The following is an 18,847-nucleotide window of genomic DNA, read 5'->3' as shown; positions in this document are numbered from 1 at the left end:
TGGTAATGTACCTGCTACATCTTGTGCTATCTCCCTCCAGGCACAAGCTCTCTGGCTTCCTGGGCACATGGAAAGAGTGATGCCTTCTTTCTCATTCGTCTCTTTTTCTAGCCAAACTTGGCTTCATAACCTATTCTCTTCCCTTAATGGTCAAGCCACCATCAGAGAGAAGTTGGATTTGGTCATCTTCAGACAGAAGAGGGTTTGGAAATTGCCTTCTGCTTCAAAAAGTAGATATAGCCTTCTATACAGGCAAATATATAACAATGTAGGGCATCCCACAGTAAAAGAAAAGAGCCAGTGGATCTTCCTTCCTCTTTGGTGTCTAACTTCTTTAAGAAAGATTCTGGGACTATAGATCCAGACCTGAGATTAGGGTCTGAATGCAGGAGAATGGTGGACTTTGAAGGCCTTCTATAATATTCTGTTATGGCTGAACTAGATAACATGTCCATGCTCACTATACTGGCTCTCATGATTCAGGAGTGAGTGATGCTCCTCAGGTGCTGTGCAGAAGCCTGTAAGGGTCCTAGAGTCATCATGAGGCAAGTTAAGTGCTAAAGCACTGGACATGTACATGGCACAAATGTCCCAGCAGTGGAAGATCTAACTAGGATTAAAAAGGGAGGCTGGGACCTCCTGAAAGACTGATCTCTCTTCAGTCTCTGTCTGCTGAAAAGGTAATGCCTCCAGCTGCTCATCCTGTTTGCCTCCCTTGCTGCTAAAGGGTATCACTCACCACCATCACTGCTTGAAATGCTTCTGAAAACGCTCCCTAAGCCTCTTTAGGAAAAACAAAGTAGGTCATAGGAGCTCCCTGCTCTCTCCATATAAACTGAGTCACTTCATTTTAGGTGCAAGGCAGCAGCAAGGAGCAGCAATTTTTTACAATGGAGTCATATACAAATCAAACTTAGAAAAATAAAGCAGAACAAGAACAAAAATGACAAGCACAAAGCAACCAAGATGAGGTAAGGATGGGCAAACTGGAGATGGCAATAGGATTCAGCAGAAGTTGGTGTAAGAGGCTTTAATCTCCTGTGCTTGCATCAACCATACAAGAACAAAATACAGCAATCCAGGATCTATTAATATGCACTTCTAAGGCCAGTTCTTGAACCGATTTCTTAGGGTGGAATTTATTGTGCCACAGGCACAATTATTTTTCACAGCATCATTTTCATGATAGATTTATACATTAAATTACGGCATTCTCATACCTTCATGCTTTCTGTAACAGTAGGAGAAATGGTGGGCTGGAGAAGACAGCTGGAGTGCATGTGGTATATGTGAGTTTACTTAAGCAGGCCCATTTTACCACAACAGGAGGATTGCTGCAAAAGGTCAGTGCTGAACTCCACTAAAGAAAGCTGAGCACACATTCCAGCTGTGAACATACGCTTACTGCTTGCCCGATGAAAAGGGAATTTCAGTGGTCTGCTACATGCTTGCCTTGACCCTGCTCTATACCACCTGTCTCATGTGCATCAGAAAAATTGTTTTTTAATCTGACGTGGAATATGCATTCTGGTGACAGGGTGCTTGGAATAGCTGCAGAGCAGTCTTAAACTAGGATCATGCTATGGAGAAGTGCATGATAGTAGGAAGAGGGATGTCAGAAAGAGAAGAGTCATATGAATGCATTAAATGTGTGTTTTCATTTCTTAGTCCTGTGTGCCCATCACAGCCCAACCCTGTCCAAATGAGACTCTTCTCTGCAGGGGAAAAATAAACTCAACATGATTATTCAGCTCTTGCATTTTTATTGCTTGTGGCTTCTTCAAATTATTAATCTTCTGGAGTATGCTTGATGTGGTCAGTGTCAGAGGAAGAATTCTGTTCAAGCAAAATGCACAGAGAAGATACAGTAACTTAATTATGCCATTAAAAATTGCAGAAGTGAAACTCTTAGAGCTGCAAGAGCTTTTGGCTGATTTAGAACATGCCCTTATAACATCACTTGATAAAAATAAGACCGATTTTTTAATAGAACAAATTACTTAGGTTTTATATTTAACCACAGTCACTGGTAAAGCTATAAGTGGTTTTCAGAATATTTTAGGAATCTGATCTTGATCTTCCATATGTTGAAAGCCATCACAACAAATAGCTTACATTGCAGTTCCTGGGAAGAAATAACAAGGTGGCCGCAGCCTTAAATAAAGTGTTTATTTTATGTTGAGATTTGCTACTTCCAAATCCAAGTATCAGAAATGATCATTTCAAGACAAGCAAAGAGGCAATCTTGAGCCAGAGGAATTTTCTAACTTGCATGATATTTGGAGAGAGGACATTTATGTTCACATGCAGCTTTTTGAAAACTCCCATTTTGTAAAATGGTACTGGCACTAAGGACCCATAGGTGCACTGTGAGCAAGGGGTATTTTGACCTAGGCAGATGGGTTCCATTCTGCAAATGGGCCTTGCAAGTTTTAAAAATAATACCCAATGATCATTATAATCAACCAGATTTTAACCTCTGCATTTTCTCATCTCACTTTGCTTTTGGATTCTGTGTCAAGGTGAAGCTTCAGCCAGTTTAACTGTATTGCATAAGGATGGATTAGTGGCAATACATCTAGCATCATGCACAGATTTAAAAGAGCATGTTAAAAACAAGTTCAAAGAACAAGTCTTGCTGCCTGTCTTTTCTGGGAAAAATTCAGAGTTTAGTAAAAGCTCAGCCTCCTTTTTATGTTGTTTGACTACTTTGTAGGATGATCACACAGAACAACATTGCAGCAAATACTTGGAGAGTGGAAACAACATGCTGCAGAAATACAGTAGGCATCTGAGGAGGAATCCAGCACTAGCACCAGTTTAGCTTGTTGTCACTAATTCAGCAAGTTTGAAGATGATAACAAATTGGGAGTTGACAACCTCTTGAGGGTAGGACTGCTGTTTAGATAGACCCTGAGAAGCTGGAGGAATGGGTTAACAGGAACCTTGTGCAGTTCAGCACTGACAAATGCAAAGCTCTGCTCTTGGGAAGAAACAATTCCTGGCAGCAATACAGACAGGGCAATGACTGGGGCAAGGGGAGAAGGGAAGGAAACAGCTTTGCAGAAAAAAAGCACCTGGAGTTCCTGATGGAGACTGAGCTGAACAAGAGCCTGTAGTTGTGACAAGGAAGATGGACCACATGCTAGGCTGCACTAGCAAGAGTGTAGCTGGGATACAAAGGGAAATGATTAGTTCCCTGTGCTTGGCACTTGTGAGGCCGCATCTGGAGTGCTATATCCAATTTGGGGCATCCAAATTCAAGAGAGATGTCAACAAATTGGAGCAAGGCCAGTGGAGAGCCACTAGGATGCTCGAGAGGCTGGACTACATAATGTATGAGGAAAGACTGAAAGTGTTCTCAGCAACATACCAAAGACCAAGACATGGCTAAGGCGTGTATAGCTTTTTTTGAGCTTTAGCCTTCCAGCAAGGGAAAAGCATTTACCTTTGTTGTAAAAGATGTGGTTTGAATACATTGCTGGATAACATCAGGGAAGTCTCTCTGTGGAGAGTTCACAAGAACTTGCAACTGTGTTATAAATGTATCCCTGCCTCAAGCATGAAAGAAGCCAACAGAGTCCAATTCTAACAGCCCTTTACAGTAACCACAGTAATACTGGCCTCATAGAATGGCCAATGATCATATTACAATTCAATTCCACTTTTATCACTCCATATTTTACCTTTTTCCATATTTCCTTTTGTAAACTCTACCACTCAGATACAGAACACCTCATCTCCTTTTCCTCTTTTGTAAAATTGACACCAAGGACAGGTTCACCTGCTCTGCTTATTTTGCACCTTCCACTCCTTTGTGCTCTGATCTTAAAGCTACTTAAATGTGTGCCTATCTATCTTTACTACTGTGAGTCAGCCTAGTTCCACAATTTACAGTAACATGGGCCTAATGTCAAACATGTCAACTGTCCCAGTTTCTACAGGTATCAAAGACCATGGAGGCCAAAGGTATGATGTTCTGAAAGTCAGGTATTGCCTGATCCCATTCACCTGATGTATGTTTTTGGTCCTTAGTATAAGCCATATTATTCAATAGTTACCTATTCCCCATATATATTCTTAAAACTTGCTCTACACTTAAACTACTTCAATTTTTCACAGCATTCTCTGTAATCTGATGTGTTCCCCACAGTTTCCAAGGCAAACTTCCCAGATACATGGAATACTCCTATTAGTCCCTTTTGGTAGCTTTGAACACCACGCTATCACCTTTCTTTCTCAAAAGTTTTTGCTCTTCTCCTTTCTTTCCCATTTATTAATCTTTCCTGTCAAAGTCTCCTTTCAGAACTAAATCTTATCAGTTTTACTAACAATAGAAGTGGGGTCTCTGGAGATTACATCATAATGCCGCCTAAAATTATAATATTTTTTCCTCTTTTCTTCCATTTCAATGATTTTACTACTTTCTACTCCTTTGTCTTCTCTTCTTTCCTGGGACCATCATGGATCTTAAGTCTCGCAGATCAGTTTTCACAAAAAATGCAGTAATTGAATGTCACTATGTTATAAGGATTTAATCAGAATAAAAATTGATATGAAAAATAATCCTGTTCCTACAGAGACTTTAACAGCAAGTCCCAGATATCTGACTCTTTGCTAGTGGTGCAAAATCTACAACAAATTTGTGTTATAGTAGCTTATTTGTTAATCTGTTTTTATATTCTAATCCAGCATAATCCACTTCTGTTCTAAGTGATGTTTGAAGTTAAATAACATCATTTTCATTTAGCTGTCTACTGTGTAAAGAGATCTACTGGACTCTGGACTCTCTTCCTGCCAGGGTAAAACATAGTTTTTGTGCAATAAACAAATATTCTGCTGAATCCTATTCAAATAGATGAGTGGTAAGGCCTTGCCTACCTTCCCTATTTCTTGTTTTTTTTTTTTTTTTCTTTCTTTCTTTTTTTTTTTTTTTTGGGGGGGGGGGGGTTGGGGGGAGCAGCCAGTAACACTTCTGCCTAGAATAAACCTATACTTTCACTGCAGAGTATTTTATCATTCAGTGTAAAATTTAGTTGCAGGTCATAGGAGTAAACGAATAGCTTGTAAATCTCTGGCAAACAACTTGACTTGAGCCCTGAGAAGAGGCTAAAATCCAAATTCTCTAATAGAAATAGTTGCTTTCTCATTCTACAGCATGTTCCCATGTGTTGTCAAACAAATGTCTCTCTGAATCAGCCATGGGCTGACTAGACCTTTTTTTCTTCACCTACTCTTGGCACTGCTTTATAATCATTGACATTGGTCTGAGTAGCTAAAGTTATTCAGGACTTTTATCAACTGTCCTTTCTTGTGTCTCTGGTCTCGTGCAAGGTTACATTAATCATGAGCTCCTCGACATGCTCTGGCATAGCCTGTGCCCTCTTTGTTCTATCTCCTGCCCTGGTGTTCAGGATACATAAATTATCCAGTTCTCTTTTCTCTGTTCAGAAGGAAAGCTATAAGAACAAACACCAAATTACTGCAGTTATATCTGTAAACTCTCTCTGCTTTAGCCTGCAAATCTGACCAGAACATGGATCACTTCTGAAATGATTCCATAGCAGATACGCTTTCTGTTTGTCTAGGTGAATTTCCAGTGGCTAAGTGAACTCTGGCCACCCATTTAGGTAGGTGTCTGAGAATGCAGCCTGGAGCTTTACTGGACATCTAGCTAAAACGACATTTTCATCCATCAAAAAGTTCAAGCTAACAGCTCTCTGATTTATGCTTCTAGGACTGAAGGCACAGCATTTGCCTCTCCATTCCGTGTTAAGCTTTAGGACACTTTTAAAGACTAAGTACTATAAGGAAAAAATGAATTACCTTTAAGAGTGGTGCAGCACAGGAACAGGTAGCTTCAGTTTGAAGATATTCTTTCAGGGCCTTGAGTCCACCAGCAACTCACTAGTTAGCCAGGGGGATTAGAGAATCAGAGAAGCTTCCTGGAGAAGAAGACTTGATGAGTTCATTCATCAATATAGGCTAACAGGCTACACATCTTCCTCCGCACATGAGTTATTACAAGGTTGCTCTCCCTGTGCTTGCAGATACCGTGATAGACACACTGCAGAACGATGTTGAAGGCAAATAAAACACTCAAGGGAGAAATAAAGTGTTTCTGCCATAGATAGGGGAAGCTGCAATGGGCCTGAGAGAAACAGCCACAGTCTGGAGTCTCCTTTTGCTTTAAACTTAATTTCAGAAACATAAAATATTTGGACATTCTCTTTTTCTTGCTCCTGTTGCACAGTGCATTCAGAGCATCAGCAAAAATTTGGGAGGTGGCTGACTGAGGCTTTTAGTAAATTGTTCTCATGGTCCTGAGCTCCAGGGCAGCTTAATCATGTTGTTCTTTTAACATGGAAGGCTGCAGAGCTGACATAAGAAGCCAGGGGGTTCAGAAACCTTGTATGGGCACTTAGCTAAGTCTGGGGTCCTGTTGCCCATTCAAAACTTCTCCCCAGTGCAATGTTAAATCTTTCCTAGCCCCAGTCTCCAATAATGTTGCCAATGTGCAAGTGCTGTGGCCCAAGACAAAGAAATAGGATCTTTGAACCCCAACGAAACCTCCAAGATACTTCAGCCTGTGGGTGAAACAGCTTCCTGACATATGCATGCCAAGAATTACAGCACTGCAGGGTATGAGTCTGAGATTTGTTCTCAGAGTTTGTTTGAGAAATACCTCTGTGCCATTGGGAAAGAGGTGCAAGAAATTTCCAAACAGACGTTCTCCCTGTATTTGCAACTGGATCCCACACAATATGCCTTGGTGGTAATCAGCACACACACCTTTATCTGCAGCCTGCTCACTGCTCCGTTGCCAGAGATGCTGCTGGGACCAGGGCGAGGATTCAGCTCCAGAGTAAGATACTTCCATTTAGGCATCTCTGTCTCAGCTCTGTTACATGTAGATCTTGTCAGTGAAGGCAGTGGTCCAGACAGTCCTCCAGCTCACCCTAAAGAAGACACCTACCAGCTGGTTGCCTGAGTCAGTCACTTGGCTCCTTGACTGTATTAGATCCCCACTGACTGCACTCAGTGCACCAGACTGGCCCAGATGTAGGCAACCTCACACCAGTGTCTGAATGTAGAACTGTTTCCCACCCCAAATGGCCTAAGGGCTCTTTCCCCCAAACCAGACTCTGCTCTCTTCTCTCCTCTTCCTGTGGAGGCCCTGCATATTGACCCCTGCTATGACTCAAACTTCTCAGTAACTCATTCAACCTTCCCCTGGGGATGAACAACACAACAGCAAGGATTACATACTTACCTGCCTTATGCAACCAGAGTCCTCAACTCTGGTGACTACAGACAACATATGAAGTAGATATGTCTTTGCTTACCTCACAAGGATCAGCAGGCAGTCCAGCTGTGTGCTATAGATGTCTGCCAATCTTGGGTGCAAATTGCATCTTCCTTAAAGATCAGACCCTACTTCCTGTGGAGTAAGTGGTCTGAGTTTCACTCCTACCCAGACGTAACTGTGGTCAGGAGTCTGGGAGACATCAATCCAACATCCTCCTACCTTCTTCTCCCCAACCAATGGAGTAGGGAATGGATGTAGGGGAGGAAAGATGTCAAAGACAGGATCTTCCCTATGGAAATTGAGTAACAACTCACAACTACTACCAAAGCTGGATCCCAAGCTTCAGATCTTAAGTGTTACCCATCTTGCAAGAAAAAGCTTGACAAAACCAGGAAAAAGTTCAGATGACCGCATTATTATTTGTAACTCTTGAAAAACACAAAAGCTCTGGGATTCAGCCTTCTTTCAAATATGAGGAGAGATCCACACCAAGAGATTGAGAATTGAACAAGTGAAGGGACAAAAGCGTTGGAGCCAAATTTGCTTGTGTCAACATGCAAGAGTAAGCCATCATCTGAGCTAATACTACACAAAACAAGGAAGAGGCAGTTACCTGGCAGGTACTCTGAGAGGAATGCCTCTCAACGTACAATGACAAAGTCAGAGAATCTTATTTTATAGAAACATTCAGCAACAACAAGATGTGTTTTTTATCTTTTCCTCTCTGATACTGAAGATGCAACCTTCCATCCCAAGTCCTGCAAGGCCTGCTAGTCTTCTGCTTAAGTAAGAGGAACATGAATAGCTGCTGGGTTTTTAGCAGTGACAAAGAGCACCTTATCATAGCCCTCGCCAAGCTGTCATTCCCAAACTCAGTCTTCACTGGGTTGCTTGTTGCCTCACTGCTGAATTGACTATTTTAAGCAAATTGTTATCCACCAAAATAAATGCATACATGAATAAAAACGACCAATCCATATGTTTAGCATCTTTGTCAGATATTTTTGCATTCATTTTTCCTCTTAGCACCCCCATACTAACCATGGCATAGGCCATTAGTATGATGACAGAAATTGTCAATCTTTAACCTTCAATACTGAATTACAGTAAATCATCTGGTTGTCTTCCAGAGTCAGAGATCACCTAGGTATCTGGCCAGATGGCCTCTTGAAGAAAAACATACCACCACCAACAAATAAAGTTTGTTATTTTTATTTTCCTAATAATGATGCTACCTGGATGGGGGCACTTAGTGTTCCTGCTACTACAGTGTCCCTGATCCTGCTGTAATAAGAATCTCATAATAAACTAATCACATAATAAACTAATATCTAGTTAAACCTGTTCCATGACATTCTGCTCTTTTAGTAAATAACACTGAACAGATCTCTGTGGAGGCTGGTGGCTGTCACTTCTTTTTTTTTAAGCTCAGCATTTTGTCCTCGAACTTCGTCCTTGCAGAGCGAGAACAGCTGAGGAGGTGATGAGAGAGGCAGTGTGGGCTGGTCTGCAGAGTGCTGGTTTGTGAGTCAGGAGGTTTGCCATGTCTCATGGAAATCCGTGCACTCATGAGCTGCTTTGGCTGCCTCCTTCCTTCACAGCGCCAACCCATTCTGCAGGCTAGGTGACCTATTTTCTTCTGCCAATCCCTAGAGTGGGAGAGAAGCTGAACCACAATTTCCTTTCCTGGAGGGCTTCCTGCCACTGAGTCTCTATGCCAAGCTTTGAACAGGCATAAACCTGGGACAGATCTTTTGCACGAAACTATAAATATAAAAGATGAAGATTCTGTTATGTAACAACATAATGGTACATCAAGAACAGTTCTGCTTCAAGAAAGAATTTGTGGTTGTGTAGTAGAGAGTAAGATTTGCCATAATGCTGTCTGTATGCAAACATAGCAAAGTTACTCTGTGATAAGTCCTCATAAAAAAAAAAAAAAAAAAAAAAAAAAAAAAAAGTACATATCTGGCATGTCTGTGTTTGACATATCCTCTTTGGAATATGAATAAAAACCAAATATGAATAAGAAATAAATCAAGATTGTTTTCCAAGCAAACCAGCATCCTTGTATTCCTAACTCCTCCCTGGTTTCCTCTGGGGGTGGATCCTTGCTCTTTCTTCCCTCCAAAAACTACAGGGGAACTGTTACATCATTTGTGCCTGCCTGTAGGAAATTGACATATTAAAGCTCAAGGACAACCTTTGTTTTGGAATGAGAAAGTGGTTATTTATTTTGAACAACTTTCTAAATTGTTAACTTACCCACCCTCTTTCTTTTGGACTCACAAGCACCAACATGACATGAGGACAAGGGAAACCAACTGTCAACTCTTCACGACATATCTTGGATTCTTCTTGACTGATGTTGACAAGCTAGTTTTCAAACAGGCCTTTTATATACTTGAGGAATCCATCGTTATTATGAGATGATACTTTTACCTAAGAATCTCACTTGCTTAAGTCTCCTTGAGCCTTAGACAAGACTGCTGTCCCTGGTCTGATTTATTCATTTTGAGTGTCTCTGTGGCTACAAATCTGCCTCCCTTGTGGGATAAAGGGAGAAGGAATAACCAGGGCAGTGTGCTATAAACTCATTGCCACCCTCCTGTTACCAGAGCATAGGTCTTCTGTGGACTAGTCATCTGAGCTGTGGCCCAGCATAGGCTGGCTTAGTTTTGTTGCTGTCAGTCGTGTTCTTTATCATCCATAGGCCATTCCTGAAACCCTTGTTCTATTTTATTTTTCTATTACTTTCATACAGACGTACTTTATCTATATTAATCTTAATATTTTTGTTACAAACCTTGAAGTGCTGGTCAACTTGCTGCAACAAATTCCATTAACTTAAAGACACCAGCTGGGATCTGTATTCATATTTGGGCTGACAAATTATACAAGTTACCCAGAGCCAATTAGTTGGCGTGGCAAAACAATCAGATTTCTGACTTGGTAATTTCACTTCTCTATTTCACCAACTGTCTAACTCTTCAGCACAAGCAAGGTGAAAAATTTTCTTCTGATGTTTTGCTTTTGAATGAAGGACTTCTCTTTCCAGGCTTTAAAATAGGGAGAAACATTTAATAGATTTGAAAATGGAAGTTATAAGCCTAAACCATGAAGCGTTTTTGAAAAATGTGGTCTGCATTTATATCACATTCCTTCTCAGCTGTTTTGCTTTTCCTCGACCATCTGAAAATGAATCTGTACTACTGTGTCTCAGAGAGGGTTTATTTTAATGTTATATTGAAACACTGATAATAAAAGTCTGCTCCTTTAATTAGGTGGTAAGGCCAAGACTGTCATCCTGGGTCTTAAGATATCAAGTAAATAGAGGTTGATTGATGAAATAAATTTTCACCATATTGGACCTTGCAGGATTTATTTAACTCCAAATGCTATTACTGTCTCCCTCAATGCGTTCCATATTTCCCTGGCCACATTATGCCAGGACAATGTCCTTGCTAGCAAATCAAAAGATTACACTATCTCTTCTGGAGATAATTACTTCACGGGCTAATAGAACAAGTTTAATCAGAATGAAACATCTTTAAGAGGAGACGAGGCTTACTAGTTGAATCAGGAAATCTAGTACTTATTTTTTCATATGGTCATGGCCAAGCCCTATAGCTCCAAATAGAAGCATGACAGTTGACCTTCAGACCTCTTTTCTAATACATAGGAAACTCAGCAACTTGCTGGCCATAGACAGATGAAATTACAGGATGGTTCCAGCCTCATTTTGGCTTCAGTGCAGAATTGCTAGGTAGTATACACATCACCTCTCAGCTGTACAGCACTCTGATAGGCAAGGGACCAAGATTCCCCATCTTTGGGTTGCTGAACGTCCCACTATAATCACGGTTTTTAGTCATTTATTTTGGTTTCCAGAAAAAGCAAGAGAAGTTCTAATTTCTGTAAGCAAGTACTCTTGGCCAGCCTTTCCATTACTATGCACTGCCAGTTTCATCCACTCAGTAAGCAACTGAGGTGGGAGGCAGTGCCCTGCTCTAAGTGACCCTGATCCCACTTCAGTGCCTTACAAGAGTGTTTCAGGGGGCTCTCAGGATGTGCCAGCTGAAGCTGGCACAATCAAGTCTCTTCCATTGGCCTCTGCTCTACTGCAGGGAGAAGCTCAGGCAGGACCGAGAGTACTGGGATCCACTAGGACGCTAACACACAAAGTGCTGCTCTGCTTTCAGCTATCAGAGTGGTTTGATGGGAATCTGCAGTGGCACATCTGCCAGAAAAAGTTAGAGGAACTGTTTTAGCCTGTGCTTTAGTCTGTCAAACTAGACATAAAAACACACAGGTGGCTGAAAGACAGTGATGAAAAGCCAGTTCTGCACTCTCCTCCCTGACCCTGTGAAAACACCAAGTGCTGGTTTGCAATGCTTACTGATCAACTTCTTCACGCTGATTTTCCTCTTAGGAAAAAGAAACTGATTATGAACAAACTGCAACATTAAACTTTAAACATTCTCTAGGGGGAAAAAAGCAGATAAAAGGTAAATATTACAGTGAATATTTTAGAGACAGTGATGGCTCTGAAAGGGTAAGTATTGTTTCTAAAAGTCACATGGATTCGGAATGAGCACATCTTGAGACTCAGTTGAGGAAATCAATACTCCATTTCTAAAACAGAGACCCTGAGCCTTGTTTCTCATTCATCCTGGCCTCTCACAAAGACACTGCAGCTGTGCTAAATGGGTTTAAAATACTAGTATTATTCTTTACTAAAAATTATATGCTCACTTTACATAGTTGAATAATCATGAGATAAAGCAGAAGGCAGCAGAGAAAGGGATCTGAAGTTTTTCTTTTTGTGAGTAAAAGATAACCTGAGTGCTCTTCCAGCAAAGACAATGAGGCTTTGAAATGCCAGCCTGGCACAGGCCAAGGTCTGGTCCAGTGATTCCCAGTCTTTATAGCAGAGTTGCTCTCAAGAGAGTAAGCAGTATTTTACACATTACTGAATCTAATTGCTCACCTGCCTCAAGGCTGCTACTGCCTCCTCTCTGCTCACTATGCTGCTGCTGGAGTGCCTGCAGCATCCAAGCCTCATATTACATCTCTGTTCGTGTGAAACGGTATGCCATGCCTGCTGTGTCCAGTTCAACTACGCTTCCAGGTACTCTCCTTATTAATGTGCAGACTTCTCAAATGGCATAGATGATACAAGTTCAGTGGTTGTGAAAAGCTGCCAGACTTATTAACAAAAATGTCTGAATAAATCTCAGCCATTTTTCTCCTCTTCATGTATTAATAACCATTTAAAACTAATTAAGACAAAAGTCAGATTTACCAAATTCCAAAGAAGTTTGGCATCAGTGTAAAATGAGGAGAAATGAGGTGGACACTCTGAGTAAATGGAAGGAGAGAAAAACAAAGATGCACATATATTATTACAGAATGTGAGCACTGGGGCTTAAGCAAAAGAGACAGTGAAACAGCAGGGAGGAATGGTCATTTTCCTTCTCTTGTTCTTTAGTGCATTACGTAAGCCCTCGTCTTGCTAAAAAAAATACAGTTGTGCACCTATAAAAATGTTCAAAAGACCAGAGCCACTTAAAGCAGATTCTCCCCAAATATTGAACTATCCTGACATACACTTAGTGATCACACTGCCAAGGAAGTGATCAGCAGAGTTTTCATTGCTCACTGGTGAGGTCCATAACTGTTTTTACACCTTCCTCTCTAAATAAAGAAGTCATCTGTGAGACCTCTGACTAGCCAGTCAATTTAGTCCCTTTGCATTTGACAGCCAATGAAACCTCACTCCTGCTGCCGGTCTTGGATGACAGCATTCATCAAACCTCAGCCAGCCTGGGAGGACAGCAAGTTAGTGTTACAGCCATGGCAAGCTTAACTTTGGTGAGCTGTTGATGTCAGAGTGATGATATGAGGTGGGACAGCCCCTGCACTATAAAGATGGGTCAAACAAATATAGCTAAGGCTGCCCACCAGCAAGCAAGATCTACAAAACATGGTCCCCACGAGTTTGAGTGCTGCTGGCCTGTCTCTGCTTCCAACCCAACTGCTCTCAGGCTTTAGTTTCATGTCAGCAATCTCTATCTGCTTTCCAAAAATAAGCTTCTGCCACCATGCTGAAGGGAGGAAAACAAGAAGGGCGGTATTTTTAGGGCCATTAATTCTGACCACGTGCCCAGGAGGTGAACTGGATGGTCACTGCACAAAGACTTCTCATCACTATGTCTTGCGAAGCCAGCATTCACCGGACATTGCCTGCTTTCTTTCTCCTGGGTTTTCTAGCTGGGATTGCTTCAACATATCCAGTTATAAGCAGAACCAATGGCACATTGCTGGAAAGAGGATGGCAGTCTCTGTTGTCCAGGTCCATTGCTGGGAAGTCAGGGGAGAAGTCAGATGTGAACTGGGAAAGTGACTATTTGCTAGGAATCAAGAGGCAGCGAAGGCTTTACTGCAACGTGGGCATCGGGTTTCACCTTCAGATCCTCCCAGATGGAAGGATAAGCGGAGTTCACAATGAAAACCAATACAGTGAGTTGCTTCCAGAAATGAAATAGAATAGATGTCACTAAATTGCTGTGAACTCTAGTAATTACCCTTCATAGAATGCAAATGTTATTACTTGATATTATTAATCTCTGCTACATCTGTTGCCTTTTTAGAAGTCTCCAGGATCAATAAGCTTTAGAACCCTCCAGGGTGAAACATGTCACAAATGCTTGGACAAATTTAGATACCAATTTATTTTTACTCTGCTTTTACTGCACAGATGAGAAAAGATAAACCAGGTTGTAAACTTTCTGCTGCATTTGCATTTACTACAGCCCTTGCCTTATTGTTTGCCTTTGGAATTCTGGAGGTCTCACTGAGCTCTCAGTGCCAAAGAATGATTTTTATTAGTACTTGGGGGACACTCCATAACCAAAGGGGCTTGCTATTCCAGGTTTGCTTGTTCTGAAGGTGCTATTCTGTAAGATTAAAAGCAAAGCATTAGCCCTATGGTTTTGAATTTCCTGTAGAGGGTAGTTCATAAAATCTTTTGCAGCTAAGATAACATAGGGGACTTCAAAATGCAAGGTATGCTTCTTTATTGCTCAGTAACAAACACACTGTAATCATAACATGCCAGAGAGAAATTATTTCCCTACTAGAGAACCTAGTAGTATTTGACAGATCTGAGAGAAAAAGGATCTGCACTATGTGAAAATGATTCCAGAGAAGTTATTCTAAAATTCTATGGCATGTAGGAAAAAATAAAATCTTCTCTGTGTACTTCTATTATTCTGGACTTGAGAGAGAATTCTAATAAATAAAACATGATATGTTCACTAGGGTTTTAAATCAATTATATGTGAAATGCCTTTGATTAGCTGTAAATTCTGTGATAACGCTGACATTTAACTTCTTGCCCTTTTAGGTCTCTTTGAAATATCCACCGTAGAGAGAGGTGTTGTTAGCCTGTTTGGTGTGAAAAGTGCTCTCTTCATCGCAATGAACAATAAAGGAAAGCTGTATGGAACGGTGAGTACAAGTGCAAATAATTTTTCAAGGCTCTAACAAAGGTTACAAAGGTCCTGAGTATTTTTTTTTTCTTTTCCTCTCCTGAAAATCTCTGATTTCAAGCAGACAAAATAGCTCTTCAATTACAGTGAGCCTGCCCAACCTACTGTCATCGGTGCTATTCAGTGTAGCAAGTGACACAGCCGTTAGAGGTCTCTTATTGTAAAGCTTTCCAAGAAGATGGTACTGGGAGCATCCTTGGAACGTGGATATAGTCTACAAATAGTTCAGGTTAATTAAATGGATTTTCTCATCTTCAGAGGGCTCACTGCTGCAAATACACTCTCGTAAGGCTGCATTTTGTTGATACCAACATTGTATTATATGTGAAGGGAAGAGATATGCTCTGTAAAAAACAGAGCTCTAAAAGGCAAACAGTCTGTGTATGTGTGCACGTGCACATGCATGTGGGAGAGGTGCAGTTAGAGCTATCTGTGCTAGCTTCCCTTAATAAAATCACGATCACATGCCTCCTCCTACCAAAAACAAGTGCATCGTGAGGAATAGATAAGAAGTGTGCCCTACAGTATCCCCATACGCACAGGGAAGTATTTTAAGAGCCAGGTCCCAAAGAGTGAAAAAACAGTAATAGCTATTAACAACAGTATCCAAGCAATACAATACTGAAACATCATCATCATCATCCTCTTCTTGAAAGTGCTAGCTAGGCTGCCTGAATACAGTTTAATCTCTGAGTCCTGAGCAATGCTTCTTGTCTTGACATTCAGTAAAAAACAGCAGTTGTTCGGAAGCATGTTCGAAGGGGGCTGGCTCTGGCAGTAAGCAAAAACAGTCTATCTCAAAATAATGAATGGAACTGACTACATTAATCTTTTTTGTCAAGAAATAACTACATAATTTCTTTTGAAACAGCTGTAATGGCAGCAAAGCATTTCAGCGTCTTAAGAGAATATCAAATGTTGTGAAGGACCTGTAACCATTACTGATTCCTACTCACACAAATGATAAAAATAGGACACTTTAAGGCTCCAGTCTAGGAGACTCTCTGCTTTCATCTTTACCTAATTTCAAGCACCTAAAAAGTGCTACAGGCCTAAATGCTTTACCTGACTTGGTCTTTCTAAAGAAATGTGAGATCTGGTCCTTTCCCTTTGACATTTTTTTCAGTTTCAGTTCAGTCTTCCTTGTTTTTAAAGACATTTTAAAAAGCTGTAATAGATGCTCATTTTCCCTTGCATTATGTCCTAATGTCCCAATATCCTAAGTTAAACTCTCATAAACATTGAATGGGTGCACTACAAAGATGTCCAAATACAATAGCTCTGGTGGCATGCATATGCCAGGCCTCTGATGTCACGGAATAACTCTGATTTCCCTTTTAATGCAATTAGAGCAGCCCTTTTCATCAGCACTTTATGTCTGTCTCCTGTTTGCCCTTGCACATACTCTCCCAGTTAGCTCCCTCTCCATGAGTTTAAGTGATGTGACACACACAAAAATATGACTGTTTTCCTGGCTTAGAACCTGCTGCATATCTCTCTGACAATCAAATAAAATATTTCACTAATGGTTAAATAAAAGAAAGATATAATACTAATACGAGGTGTTATTCTTGTTCAGAAGTGTTATTTGAGGAGGTAGTTCTCCCTGAATGTTGTTTGTAAGAGAACCAAAGGTTTTAGATGGCAAGCATATAATTCTTTTCTAAATTACAGGACTGTCTTGCAGAGGAGAGATGTGAAATACATCTGTGTCATTTGGGCAAAAGGGCATGATGCTGACATAAATCATTACTTTCAAAGAGAATAGAGAAATACCTGATTCATGATGAATTAACTTGCTCTGTAACAGGAAGTGCACAGTCCATTAGCTGGACAGGTGGCATCTGAGTTAAGCTGACACCAAATTAGCACTGAGGAAGGAGATCTATTGTTGAACACAGACACTATGGCATCACTTGTTATACCCTAAAGCAAGTTCTTCTTCTGTAAAAATATTAGTAAGAAAAGTCACCTGGGTTTTCCTGAATATTTATTGTACCTGATTTGTTCTTTTTTCCCCTCTCCCTATTCTGCAGGCTGTTTTTCAAGATGAATGCAAATTCAAGGAAACCTTGCTGCCCAATAACTACAATGCGTATGAGTCAAATGCTTACTGTGGCTCTTACATAGCACTCAGCAAACATGGGCGAGTGAAGAAAGGAAGTAAGGTTTCTCCTGCCATGACAGTGACCCACTTTTTGCCCAGAATATGAACATGAGCAAAACAAACGATAAACCCCAGGAAAAAATTGTTCCATTTTGCACATGGGAATAATCTCCCAGGTAAAGTATTTATACTGTTCATTGATATATGAGTGTGTGTGAGTGTGTGTGTGTGTGTGTGAGTGTGTGTGTATACACATACATAAATATATATTATGTATGTATATGTGGGTAAGAATATTTGTACTAGATCCATCACAGCATATGCAATACTGTGCTGCTTCTCTTCTACTCAGTACAAATTTTATATGGCTATGTGCCTTCTTTGGTGCTGAACTGATAAAAATGCAAGATGGAGTGCAAAGGGAAAAATGTATTCAAAAGATGTCGAATAGCTGTGGATAATTGCATAATCAATCATTGATCATTTATTAATTAATATTAATTACCTCAGACATAACCCTTCATAGAGAGGGCCAAATGGGCCCATGTCATGGGCCAAATCTTCAAATGACTACCTTAGCAGAGTGTCGAGCAGTTCACCCCAGCTGAATATCAGTCCACACCTGCTGTGCTACTCACACAGACTTACTTATACCTTGTCTCCTAAAGGCTTTGGTTTATATTGATCACTAGCATGTCACTTCCACCACCACTTCCACATGGAAAAGTGTCCTTCTCCCAGAGCCCCTCTAGCTCAGGCAGGATTCTGCAGAGTTTCCTCACATGGAGTTGTATATATATATATTTATATATATATACACGTATATACATATATGCACACACAGGATGTGTGAGTGTGTACCTATGTAGATACATATTTTAAATGCATCAGTCATCCTAGTCTCTAAATGCCCAGGTGCCTTTATATACAGACACACATAAAAGAATATAAATAGCTAAAGGCAATATATTTAATTCAGCTGATCCTTATTAACCTCTGAGAACTAGAACTGGTCTGCAGGATGCAATCTGTAAAATGCATGGAATTCATGAAGGTTTCAGCAAAGGATTATTTTAGAAAGCTTCTCTGTTTTGAATACTTCTTCTATTTACTGCTTTAAGTATATTTGTTTCTTCTCTATCATAACTTAATGAGGTAGGAGAGGCAGAAGGAGGCTATATAAGCATGCCTTCTGTGGGTTGGTGTAGAAGAATTTATATTATAGTCCCAATTTCTATCACTTGCAAAGGAACAGTTCCAAGGAAACACGGCATGCTGCGTGTAATATTTCCTAGATCTCTCCCAAAAGCCACACAAATGGCACAACTCCTTTGCCTTGCTATTTTGGTAACCTTCCTCCAGATCATCAGTGAAGCTACATTCTCTGTGCCTTTGGAAGAATATTTTAGGAGGCCATAATTCAATAGTCGCTATAAATGTCAGTTACCAGAAGCCTTGGGATTCCTGCACTGATGGTGTGCTCCTAAATTTGAAACTAGATTCAATGCAATGTCAGAGCATGAGCATTTTCAGCATATATGGGCCATGCTGCTGCAGAAGTGAACATCTGAGTGCAAGATAATCTCCCCTGTCCAGAGGAAGTGTGCCTGTGTCCAGCCTTGACATGCCATTCTATTTGCAGGGGATGTCTATTTGTAACGAACCTGAGCCTTCTGACATGCATGACAAATGCTGTCAGAGCCAGCTCCTCAGCTGGGGTAAACTAGCCTAGAAAGACTGTATCTCCTTATAGATGCCTAAGATTTGTCCCAAGGAGTGTACATACACGGATGTATCTACAGCCACACTTTCTGAATAATCATCAAGACAATTGTTTTATAAACAAGGTGCAGTTTTCCAACTACTTTTGTGTGATTT

At 40.6% G+C, this 18,847-nt stretch overlaps 1 protein-coding gene across 1 annotated transcript; it reads left to right on the top strand.

The window, feature by feature from the left end:
• Positions 1-13,491: 13,491 nt before the first annotated feature.
• FGF6 (fibroblast growth factor 6) lies at positions 13,492-17,075 on the top strand. Its single transcript, XM_062570921.1, has 3 exons — positions 13,492-13,831; positions 14,718-14,821; positions 16,899-17,075. The coding sequence occupies exons 1-3, from the start codon at positions 13,492-13,494 to the stop codon at positions 17,073-17,075; spliced, it is 621 nt and encodes a 206-aa protein (XP_062426905.1).
• The last annotated feature ends 1,772 nt before the right edge of the window (positions 17,076-18,847 follow it).

This window comes from Rhea pennata, chromosome 1, assembly GCF_028389875.1.
Source record: "Rhea pennata isolate bPtePen1 chromosome 1, bPtePen1.pri, whole genome shotgun sequence".
In the NCBI taxonomy this organism is placed as follows: domain Eukaryota; kingdom Metazoa; phylum Chordata; class Aves; order Rheiformes; family Rheidae; genus Rhea; species Rhea pennata.
Note: the sequence above shows the minus strand (reverse complement) of the source record. Positions and strands in the feature narration are given on the sequence as shown.

What these genes read in the sequence shown, in the direction of transcription:
- FGF6 (XM_062570921.1), top strand. Translation starts at nt 13,492, where the DNA reads ATGGTCACTGCACAAAGACTTCTCATCACTATGTCTTGCGAAGCCAGC. An exon ending in TCACAATGAAAACCAATACA is followed by an intron (nt 13,832 to 14,717) that starts GTGAGTTGCTTC and finishes TTGCCCTTTTAG; the next exon opens with GTCTCTTTGAAATATCCACC. An exon ending in AAGGAAAGCTGTATGGAACG is followed by an intron (nt 14,822 to 16,898) that starts GTGAGTACAAGT and finishes CCTATTCTGCAG; the next exon opens with GCTGTTTTTCAAGATGAATG.